This window comes from Hypomesus transpacificus, chromosome 9 (assembly GCF_021917145.1).
Source record: "Hypomesus transpacificus isolate Combined female chromosome 9, fHypTra1, whole genome shotgun sequence".
In the NCBI taxonomy this organism is placed as follows: Eukaryota; Metazoa; Chordata; class Actinopteri; order Osmeriformes; family Osmeridae; genus Hypomesus; species Hypomesus transpacificus.
In genome coordinates, this window is record NC_061068.1 from 6,703,279 (window position 1) to 6,715,400 (window position 12,122).

The 12,122-nt window shown below is 41.8% G+C and overlaps 1 protein-coding gene across 3 annotated transcripts in view; it reads right to left on the bottom strand.

The window, feature by feature from the left end:
• Nucleotides 1-12,122, bottom strand: part of chl1b (cell adhesion molecule L1-like b) — a 46,944-nt gene that overhangs the window by 13,843 nt on the left and 20,979 nt on the right. For 2 of the 3 annotated variants that reach the window (XM_047025539.1, XM_047025537.1), the window contains exons 2-13: nt 5,532-5,735; nt 4,386-4,494; nt 3,929-4,119; nt 3,234-3,356; nt 2,909-3,079; nt 2,611-2,649; nt 2,320-2,431; nt 2,054-2,235; nt 1,687-1,818; nt 1,430-1,570; nt 473-584; nt 53-219 (exon numbers count right to left, since the gene is read on the bottom strand). In XM_047025539.1, the coding sequence (XP_046881495.1) occupies nt 53-219; nt 473-584; nt 1,430-1,570; nt 1,687-1,818; nt 2,054-2,235; nt 2,320-2,431; nt 2,611-2,649; nt 2,909-3,079; nt 3,234-3,356; nt 3,929-4,119; nt 4,386-4,494; nt 5,532-5,664 (1,612 nt within the window). In that variant the 5' untranslated portion in view covers nt 5,665-5,735. Of the gene's footprint in view, nt 1-52; nt 220-472; nt 585-1,429; nt 1,571-1,686; nt 1,819-2,053; nt 2,236-2,319; nt 2,432-2,610; nt 2,650-2,908; nt 3,080-3,233; nt 3,357-3,928; nt 4,120-4,385; nt 4,495-4,925; nt 4,944-5,531; nt 5,736-12,122 lie in introns of all 3 variants that reach the window. The other variant, XM_047025538.1, reaches the window with a different exon arrangement.

The following is a 12,122-nucleotide window of genomic DNA, read 5'->3' on the forward strand; positions in this document are numbered from 1 at the left end:
GCCCACACATTTGAAGTAAAGCACATTGTGGTCCCTTGTCTCAACAGTATACCTTTCACATCCAGTACGGCATCGATAGCAGACGATCCCTCTGTGTTTTTAGTGTAGCATGTATACTGGCCCTGGTCCTCCTTCTCCACATTGTATATTTCCAATGATCCATTTTCATGAACTGTAAACCGTGGTCCCTCCACAGAGACTGTAGCATCATCCTTGTCCCTGGGAAACGTTAGTCATTAACAGAAGTCTTCCCTTTAGTTCCCTTTAACATCATACAAAACCTAGTGCACCAACGATCAAGCATGTACAGTGAAATGTTACAGCTACTCTAGCAGAGGGATTTGGTACATGAAGTTTTAGAAGTATGAGAGATTGAGGTATACTGCCCCATGTTGGTGAGTAAGAGTATAGGCGTGAAGGGTAGGCAGAGACTGGGGAGCCTTGTGTTGTTTACCGTGTGTTCAGCACTCACCAAGTTACAGTCGGAGGGGGAGAGCCGAACACCTTGCAGTGCATAATTACACCCTTCCCTTCCACAGAGGCGTACTCCTGCCCTTCCTCAGTCAACATCATAGGAGGCATGTCTGTGAGGGGAGATAGAGAGACATCGAAACCAAGCATTTTGAACTGCTACACTGGGCAGTGGGCGCAATATGACAACCTGAACCGACAGTCAGAGAGTAGACACGCCAGTGTGGGACTGAGACTCAGAATGCCAATTAAATGACAGTGCAGGTGTTAATGATGTAGGTGTGGGTAAAGCATGACATTATTCCTGCCCTCCTTCATTGTTAATTGTCCCTCTTTGTGTGAGAATGGCTGGACTGTCAGTTTGTCAAAAATAGAAATTTGTCAAAATGAAAAACAACTGAACAAAGGACATCTATCTTAGAAAAGGTGTTCTATCTTTAGACAAAGAAACCAAAATGCAATTAATAACAAAAGGAGCAGCTGGGAATTAGCATTCAGAAAAGCCCCAGTTTTCTTGTCTTTTTCTTTTCTTACTCTGCACTCTGGTGTCACAAATAATTTCCAGACACTTCTGAATAGCCGAGTATATATACATTTTTTTATCTGCACTTCTAAAAGCAACACATGGTTGTTTTGTGGCACCAAGATCTGAATTAAATTAAAACACAGCATGTACATAGCTTGGAACTGTTGGGTGACCCAGAGGAAGAGTAGCTAGCTGGGCTTATCACCACACCCTTGGAACACCGGGTAGGCGCCAGGCCGACTCTTGATAAGCGGATGATGATGGATAGAGGGATGGATGGATGGACACAAGGAAATACAGCCCAAGACCATTGCTTGGTAACCTGCTTGCATTCTTGATCAAATCTTAGGTCAATATTCTTACTCTGACTGGGAATACAGTGGCAATGAGAGTAGACCGTAAGAGACCTAATAAACAGTACAATACACTTACTCATGATCATGATGTTAGCGTTAGCCAGAATGGTCCCATGTGTATTGGAGGCTTCACACTGATAAACAGCACTGTCGAACTCTTTGGCATTTTTTAAGAAAATTGTGTCATCAAATTCCTTTCTGTTTGATGCAGGAACCTCTGCGACCAATTGGAAAATGAACAAGATTAGTGGAGTTACTTCAATTCAAATCATGTTTGTCCATCGGTTCTACCACAGATAGGTACTGTATGTAAAACACTGTAGTTCGGCTCACCTTCCAGGGGAAGTCCATTCACCCTCCATGTGATAGTGGGCTGAGGAATGCCAGAGGCTGAGCATTTGATAAGCACATCGGAGCCTATCATACTGAGTTGACTCTCTGGCTGAAACACCCAGCGAGGAGGTTCTGGGGAGATCAACAGCAAGGACAGTCTCAAAAACCACTAAATGAAACATGTTGAGATCTTGTTTTGAGTTGTAATTTAGCTAAAAATCAAGATGCAAACAAGACAATGCTATTATTGTCACTCACGCAAAATGGTCCTCTTAGTTACCAAGCTTTCTGTATACCATTGTACTGAAAGTACCATTATAGTGCAGCAATTATTTTCTTGACTGTGCATTACTGTGTGGATACTTACCTTCAACTGTGACATCAAAAAAGTGATCAACCTCTCCGTAGGTATTCTTGGCCTTGCACCTGTACTTCCCACTGTCCTCATCATCCACAACAGGTATAGACAGCAGTTTCCCATGATTCTCCACTGTGGCTTTGTCAGGAAGTTTGTGGCCCATCTTTACCCATTCAACCTTGGGGGTAGGACTAGTAAAGAAATGACACATGGGCTTAGTTGTCACATCATGTAATACCATATGAGGTATGAGACTGAGAGGGAACTGTACTTACAACCCCTCTGCAATACACTCCAACAGAAGCTCCTCGCCTTTGACCAGCTGTACCTTTGTCTTGACACTAGAGGGTGTCAGAAGACTAGGTTTTCGCTCCAGGATAGAATTGGCTTGTAGAATGGAAAACAGACAGTCCAATCAGTGCTTGTGCTTGTTGTCAAACCAACATTGAAAAATACATTGGAAAAAACAATGCGTCTGAATTTTACAATCTGAAACAGAAACCATATCCAGTACATGTACAGTAGCAAACATGCCAGTCAGGGCTCTGCTATGAAAGCCAACTCACCTGGACCAGGACTGTCACCTGTGTCACTGTTAGACTTGGCTGAAATGAAGATGAACATGAAAACAAGATATATGTATTCCTAATGAATTTTAAGAAGAACAACAAAAAACATAAAAAACAAAAATAACGTAGAAAATCTAACTTTGTAAATGCCATTAAAGAATTGCAGGATTTCCATCATCCCAAATGCACTGTCAGGAAACTGACACTTTCCTGACTCAAATGATCAACAATGGGAATGGGTATCAGATGGAGGTCAGATGGTTTCCCTGGTTAAGAGGGTTAAGTTGAAACCTACTACTCTTGACGATGACAGACATGGCCGTCTTCTGCACTATGGTCCGTATCTTAGGAAAGGCAGCGTAGCAGCAGTAATCCCTGCGGCTGTCCTTGATTAGGGCATTGGAAAAGAACAGGTCTCCGTTTAGGCCCATGGACACCCGGTCATCCTGCTCTATGTGCTGTAGACCTGCAGGACAGGAATGGAAGTGGCAAAGTCAAACTCATTCATCTTTCTATGAGTCATATGAGCTACCACCCTGAAATACAGTGGAAGACCTTACCACAAAAAGGAATACTTTACTGGGATATTCTTTACATGGGGTTTATGATTTGTTACTGACCGATAGTCATCCAGTAAATCTGTAGGGGTGGAATCCCGCTGGGGGGGTTACACTCGAGAACGAAAGGCTGACCCTCCTCAACCACTAGGGGGTCAATCTTCTCTTTTGGAAACTTTGGAACATCTGGCAAAAGGCAGAATGAGAAAAACGGAGTCACATATTTAATGTAGCTACTTTCTTTTCCAGCAGGTGGCAGTGAAATAATGTGAATGTGTTTTGTGTTGGCTATGTTAGTTGGTGATGGCATTTATCTGCAGCAACCACTGAAACATATCCTACAGAACATTTTTCAGATTTTGGTTTGCAGGAAGAAATGGATGTCAACTCTGTTCAGTGATGGCTGAACTACTGTGAACTATGACAGATCGGTAAAGGCACAAACAAACTCACAATTCTACTTGTTGTGATTTCTTTCAAGATTTATAGACTGTGCAACAACAACAAAAGTATATATATATATACTCAGGGCAATGATTGAGAGGCTAGATCACACTCAGGGCTTTTCTTGTAGCTTTTGGGCATTGATATGAGGCAACTGTGGGTGGAATACACTGAAGGTTCAATTTCTGCCACGGCCAATACAATGAAAGGCTCACAATGGAGAGGCACAGTCATTACACTGGATTCCAAGCCCTGAATCACTTTGAGAGAACTGTAATAGAGCACCACCGGGACAGGAGAGCTGTGTTACTCACAGGGCACAATGAACTCAATCTCCTGCGATATGGCAGTCCCTAGTTTGTTGGAGGCGTAACAGCGATAGATCCCCTGGTAGTCTGTGAGGTTCCCACTGTTGGGAATCACAAATGTCCCAGAGTCCTCCTTTTTCACCAGTCTCGGATCCAGGAAGGGCTCAAAGTCCAGTCCGTTCTTCGTCCATCGAAATCTAAGAGAGCAACAGTTTTGTCAGCTTGCGATGGAAAACAAACCATGCAAACGTCTTGTTAGAATCTGCTAAGAGGAGAGCATGTTACGTTTTTGAAGCTTGGCTGAAAGATTCAGCATTTTATACCATGGAATAAAACACAAACAGTAGTGTTTCGTGCCAGAGTGGTGGTGCTAGTTGTCTGTTAGAGTGCTAACGAGCTCTCCGGAGCTAGGCTTGTCTCTCCCATCTGTTGGAGACACCATTGTGGCCTTATCACTACTCACTCTGGCTCGGGGTTCCCTTTGGCTTCACACGTCATGGAGAAGCTCTCGTCGAAGGGGAACGCGATGCGAGAGCTCGGAGACTGCTCTGTGATGGTGGGCAGCTGTTCAACTGGGCAACACACAAGGGACAAGGCTCTGAGATCCAACCTAGCCATAGGACTACTTGTAGCACACGTTGTTGTTGTACATGTTTCACACTCAACAAGATGGTATGGGATCATCTGTCTTTATTAGCATCTCTCACTAATGTATGTCACCATTGTAAATGTGTTAAAGTGAGCAAGAGCAGATGGGTTATCGATGGTCAGTAATTTAGGGATCCATGAAGTAGTTTAAATGCCATATGCCGTTTTTCCGAGATGATATTTCAGGTTTATGAAAGACTGGAGTACGAAATATGACATGATATACAAATCCTTAACATGAGGATGCAGCAAAGCTTTTGTGCTGAACACTGAGCTGAGAGATTAGAAGTGATGAGTGGAGAGTTGGGGACGTCACTAAAGCTAGCTGGCAGATAGTCATCCATAGCAAACTTACTGTTTACATGACCTAAAACTACCAAATCCATGGCAGCGAGGAAAGCACAAAACAAAAACACAGACAGTAGTTTAGCTAATGTAATCCTTCTTCTGAATAAATGTTAACATTACATGGTGTATTTGTGTTCACTAAAGCAAATGCAGGACAACAAAAGCTTTCTAAAAGGTTATTTAGTATTTAGTCCAGTATTACTTTGTACGTCACATCACATTTTCATCAACTTGTTTAAACTGTTCTTTTACGACAAGGCCCTTAAGAGAAATTTCGAAATCAGAGAAAAACCAAACACGATTGCCGTTTCCAAGGAAACTGTAGAATACACAGCTTTAACACAAGAAAACAGGTTAAATACTGTTAACATTCCTCCTAATAAACAGCAATGAGTGTTGATTTGGTGACAATGAACTAACAGTGACAATACTACCTTCCATGGAACTTTTGATCCTAATAATATTTGATCTAAACATCAGCAGATCACTTTGATGATCACCGACTTGTTAACCATTTAATAACCATTACAGATAACGTATAACGCAAAAGTCAACTCACTGTCATACCAAGTTCCAGTTCAGTACAGACTGTTGAGGACAGACTGTAACTTACCTTCCAATGGGATATCAATGGCAGTGGCAAGGTGAAAGGCACTGATACAGGCGACCACGCCCAGCAGGAAAGCCAATCCTGGCCTCATCTGGAGCCTCATGGCTGCACGGCTGACAACAATCTCAGAGTTCATGGAGGAAGTGACAAGAGTGGCTTTCTTCAAACTCCTCAGTTCAATCCAATGTCATCCGAAATGGGCGGGACCTGTAGGAGCACAGACGGCACATCAGGTCTCCCATAAATTCACCCATGTGCAGGCAGACAGATAGGCAGACAGTCAGGCAGTCAGTCAAGTCAGGCAACCCCACACACAACAAAGCCCTCGTGACTGAGAGCGGCGCTCAGCCAGGCATAGGCACACCATACGTTTCCAGCACAGCACTCTCTCACATCAACAGGGACCACATTTTGTGCTTTTCTTTTGCTTCAAATGCCATTCTGACAACAAATATACATAATAAAGCCTTACATCCTCCTTTCCCCTGGGACACAAATTGTTTTCTTGTTTAATGTCTGTTGGAGTGTGGAACAAAGACAGTATTTCCATGCACAGTACAACAAGAAATATAAATAAATAAATATGTGAGTCTGCCTGTGGATATATTAATGCTCGACAGATGTTCCAGATTCAAGTGAAACAATTAGGAATTCATACCACAAAGCCAAAGAGCCAAAGATTTACATCATTAAGATATTATGCAGCAGATTCTGTCATGAGACTGTTGTTGCTGTTCATGTGTCTGTGGGCTCCTTTCTGAATATTCAGAGATAAACAACAGAGCCATATTTATGTGATAGCTAGAAATATGGCTGTCAGGGAGACATAAATACCACATTCTGTGCACAATGTACAGAGTAACCTGTCTGTGTCTGGCAGCCAGAACAGTACAGAACAGTGCAACGCACAGGGTCATTTTCCACCTAACAGACCAAGGGTTCAGGCTATAATGAGCGGGATCTGGCCAGAGAAGAAGGCTGGGGGGGGGTGGGGTTGAGATTGTGTCTATACAGGAATATTTTCACCTCTATGGAATTGTTACCCTCAAGCCTCTGTTGTCGAATCTCTGGGGTGTGAGTTCATTAGCCTCCATCATGTTGGCTACGGCCCAGCTCATTAGGTCACTTTATTCCTGGATCTAATTAGTTAAACATGGAGCAGTAGACCACAAGCATAAACATGCAATAGTGTGTAAATGCTTAAAAGGAAAAAGTTACTGGCCAAACTGTAGAGCTCAAAGTCAGCAGGGAGTCTGCAGAGAGCACACTGGGAATTTGAATACAGTAGTTTAACACTTATCATCACAAGCATACAAATCCAGTAATTACAACAGGTTGGCGCTTGTGTCTTTTCTTAGGAATGTTTCATCCAATTAAAGCCCCAAAAAGGGATTTGTGCCCTGTTACAGTAAGCTTTTATATTACAACAGCAGTAAACCAAACCCTGTAGATGACCATGTCCAGCAAGAGAGCATTTCACAGAAACAGCAGTTTATTTACTTGCGTAATTTTTAATTTCTCTTCCCATTTTTTATTGTCTCTCTCATTTAACAAACTCGATAGGAAACACTGAGGTCAAAGGCCAGTTCATGAGAATAAATTGAATAATTGACCGAGGAGTGAATGAGTCGATTTCTTTGCAGCCTTCTGTTTTCTGATAGGCGTACACTCTGAACCCTTCCTCTGTGCCTCATGCTAATGGAATTAACTCTGTCTGGGGCCTTTGTGACTCAATACTGGTTGTTTTGACCCATTGAGTGACCTACTGATGTCACTGGCAGAGCAACTGAAACAGAGCTTCCAAACGGCTGATTCCCTCTTCATCACAATAAAAGACCACCAACTTCCTTTTCAATTCATGATCCCTGAGCGTCCAAAAATGCCGGATGTGTGATTTGCTGTTCCCATTCCCCTATTTCTCATAAATGTGATTTGTGTTACTTGAAGCAGAGGTAAAGACCCTGGGCTAAAGGTAGGACCCTGGGCTAATTGGCCAGTATTGTAAGGTTTTTAGAATCTCTTAAAGACAATGTGCTTTTTTTACCCAACGGTGTCAGTCCAAAGCCTTTTTCAATTTAACACCACTTAGATGGATTATGTTTCATTCAAACTGTGCTTGAACACATGCCATCTGATTTAATTTGTTCTCCGCCTTGTTGAGCATTTAGCGAGAACCATTTTGGCCATCTGGTTGAGGGAGAACCTTAAAACACTGGGTTAAACTGGTGCAAGAGATGATGTTGGCCTTCCACAACAGTGTGGGCTCAAGGGTAGCCTTGTTTAAGACTGCAGGCTGTTCTTAATCCTCTCCTTCAGCAACAATCTCTATAGCCTGAGACTGATGAAGCTGGCAGGACGTTAAAAGCTGCTTGTCGTGGGAAGAACAATATGAACTCTGACCTGCCTTAGCCAATGCTCAGAGGACAGAAGTTGTAGGTTGAAGGGGCGGAGGAAGGAATGGCGGAGGGCTTCAGAATCAATCTGGACCGTGTACAATCTGAAGCCATGGTTAAAATCCACTCCGAGTGATTGACTGACTGACAGACACAATCCTCTATCTCACTGCTCCCCATTCACAGGACCTGCTGACAAGATCTACAAAACAATGATCATGTAGAATGATTGTGACACGTTACTGATAACTGAAGAGATGTAGCTGGCAGACTGAGCTAATGAGTTTTTGCATCGTGCTCTCCACCTGTTGGTTTGTCTGACTTAAGAGTCCCCGTTTCACCACACAGTTTCCAGTCTGAAATAAAGACAGCCACTTACTCAACTCTGCATATCACCCTTTGAAAGGAGACATTAGAGGGATAGTTTTCCTTTTGGTATATACTCTACCCATTGATTAGATTTTTTTGCCATCAAGCATTGCATGACATTTTGACCCAGATCCATTCCTTGATTTATTATGTACAGACTTTTCTGAACCAAAATGTTTTTACTTCACACAATCTTTCGAAGGCATTCACTGCAATGGAATGATTAATTGAAACATGAGATGCCCCCTACACAGTTATACCATTCAAAGTTCCTATGCCGCTCTGTCGGCCTGTCTGTCTCTTTCACATGCAAAGCAGTGCAGCACTACAGACAGGAGAGTGTGCCACTACTGTAGTTTTATGCGCTAGCCTGTAATGGGATTAAGCAGATCCTCAAATTGTTAAACTGGATTAAAATATTCTGTTCACTAACCGGCTGTGACTGAAGACAGCAGCTCCACATTCCTCTCGCAATCCTGATAATGATTCACAGTAGAATGATGAAGGACAATTGAAACAACAGGATGTTTTTTTACTTTAGCTATAGCAATTAGCTTATAGCACATTTCTGCTGCCAGTATTTAGAACATAACTGTTTTGTTTTATCTAGGCTTTTACTAACTGTACAATGGCCAATTGCCCATTTTGTTAACAAAAAATAATGAAAAATATACTCATTTTTGTCATTTTAAACCACGACTACACACTTAAAGACCGTAGAAATTTTCCATGGAAAATAGAAGGCATGTACTAAGATGTCCTTTTATTGTGGACAGAACACAAGCAAAAAAAGGTAGATAAATAATTATTCCCCATGCTTATGAATGCATTATTAAAATGTTAGTAACTAGAACAAAACAGAAACAGGACCCTTAATAAGATTAGGAAGTCAGAGTAATATTTAATAATAAGCTTATCTAAGAGAATTGGCTCACTTTCACTCCACTTTAGCATGCATGACAGTTCAATTATCTCACCATGAATATTTCAGGAGCCTATGCAGGACCAGGTTTGGGGAATGGGACTCAGAGACTAAGACTGGGAATGCTGCTGTGGCACAGGGTTGGAGGATGGGGTTCTGGGTTGTGGAAATGAGGGGGGTCTGAAGTGTAAAGGAATGAGGCATGGCTTTACACCAATGTGTGGTGGTTTCACAGATGACTACAGGGTCTATGACCTCAGTCCCAAGTGGAGAGATGAAGAACGACCTTCCTGACCCCACATAAACTGGGGTGACCACTGAGAGTGTGGGACACATCCTACAGTGACACTACATCTTCTATGACTGTCGAGGAATGAGGATCGCTTTTCAGAGCACCATAAATTACGGTGGAACAGCTTTTATTTATTTATAGAGCGTTTGTTTATTTATAGTCTGGTCTTTTATCATTATTGTAACACAGTCATTATAGCAATTGTTTGGCCAAACATGTGCTAATGGTTTAGCTCATCTGGTTTACACATGACAAAAAGAAAATCAGATAAATCAACTGTAGATAAAGAAAGCCAAGAAATTGGAAAACAACAGGAAGAGAGCTTGTCTTTCCAGGGTTCCTTTTGTCTGTTCATTTTCCATACCTGGATATACTGTAATCTCAGTTGAATGAGTCTTTCATGATTAAAACAAGTGAAGGTTTCTCTCATTTTAATGAGTCCTTCATTTGTTTGGATCAATGCTGTAAGCTGTGTTTGTTTCAGTGAAATATGTAGGCCTGCTGAGCATATTAAAGAGCAGCAGGGACACAAACGGTGAAGGGAAAGTCCTGCTGCCATCTCTTTTTCAAACAAAATCTCAATTTCTCTTCATTACAAAGATATGGTAAATTGCTTCATAAAAATAGCAATGCATAATTTACGTGTTGGATGACATGCCAGTGTAATTTTGAGAAAGCACCAGAGCATATCACACAATGTAATTACAATGTACGCACAACTTGTAGTCTGCATTTTAGAGCAGGGACGAAAAGGGATGTGTGATGTGAGGAGTCTGTCATAACTATAAGATGTGGTTTTATCATGTTTTAGCGTTGAAAAGGTGTGTGCACCTGTCTAAAGAAAAAAAAAACGTGAAGCCCTTTCATTTCTGCTCAGCTCACATCTCTTTGAAGCTCTGAGTACCAGAGGGGTGCTCCATGCCCAGGACAATAATCATATTAGTCTGAGAACCTCACAGCAGCAGAGTATTCAGAGCCTGGACTGTGGAGACAGGGATATTATTTTGTGTGAACCAATGCAGCAAGGTCTTCACCACGTTCATTCACTCCATCTGACTGATGTTGGCAATTTCCCAGGATGCAACTGTGCCACAGAAGGACATGATGGATGGGATTTATGCTCCTAATCCCTTCCTCCATCAAACTCTGAAGCAATTTACTACCTCCCAGAACTCTGGATTTTCGATGCCTCTCACAAAATTAGATATATCTATATATCATATATATGGTGAAATAAATATATGGACGTGATATATAGATATATTGACTTGGTATTTATAGATATATACACACATGTATATATCAATGTGGGAGAGAGAGAGAAACAGATTGAGAGAAAAGAGATAGAGTGCTTAATTGTACTGGATTGTGCGAGAAATAAAACTGAAATTACATTCCTTTCATTTGTTCCTCTTACTCTTCTCATGCAGTAACACTCGCCTCTCTGATTCATTGGTTATATGTTGTATGCATCCATTTGTCATATCATCATATTATGGATAAATCTATGTAGTATTTCCTGTGATGTACAGCAGGACATCTGGACACCATCCTCAGGCCGAGCTGTTTGACACAGCTGTCGGATATGTGGCTCATTCCTGACTTAACTCTGTCAGTTTATGGGGTTGATGGGAGGGTCAACATGACAGAAATCGGAATGGGGTGAGCATTTTTTTGTTGTAAATAAGCTATTACAATATTTGATAAATAAGGCAACATCCCTTTTTGTATGTGGTGATTTGAAAGAGCTACCTACCGGTATAGGCGTTTTCCTCACATTACTGTGTGACATATGTGTGATTATTATGAATAATTGTTTATATATATCTGTTTCACAGAAGTACAAAGTGTAGACTGAGAGTAAAACATCTAAAATAAGGATACCCATTGTAAAGATTCAACATGTAAATCCAGACAATGTGGCTCCTTTCCGCTCTTGAGATCCTATTTAATGCCTCTCAGCTTGTCTCCTGCACGTGCAAAGACCAAAACAAGCTGAGATAACTGTCACTGTTCAGAGCGTACAGGCAGATCCCAAGACAAGACACCATACTTACAAGATTTAACTTCATTCTCAGCTCTGGTCCCTTGTGAGAACAACCATTCCTTCTCCAGGCAATAAAATCCAATTGAAGATTAGAGTATAAATGGCAAACTTTCTGTCCTGGGGAAAATCCAGGGGACTGCACTGGATGCGTCTGTTCATGCAGGATCCTGAATCACACAAGCTTGAGATCGAGAGAGAGAGGCACTGTAGACACATATGTTGCCAAAGCCTCTAGCTTGGCAAAGAAGCTCATTAAGCCACTGACAATCATTCCCACAAAGCCCAATCTAAAGGCTATTCACTGGGTGTGTACAAAGGAAAGAGGAAAAGTGGAGGAATGCAAGTTCCATCTCAGTGTCCGGCCACACGTTTGCTGCACCTGAAGACTCCTTAAGTGCTATTTATAATGTTAGACAACACAGATGCACGCACACAGTAAGCAGTAGGTGGGAAACAGGAGGATATAAATCACCCATAGACTGAGGAGGATCTGCTGAGTGCATGCTCCTGCAGTGTAAAACACAGCAATCCTCTTTGTAAATGAGGGACAAGCTCCTTAATTCCTAATGCT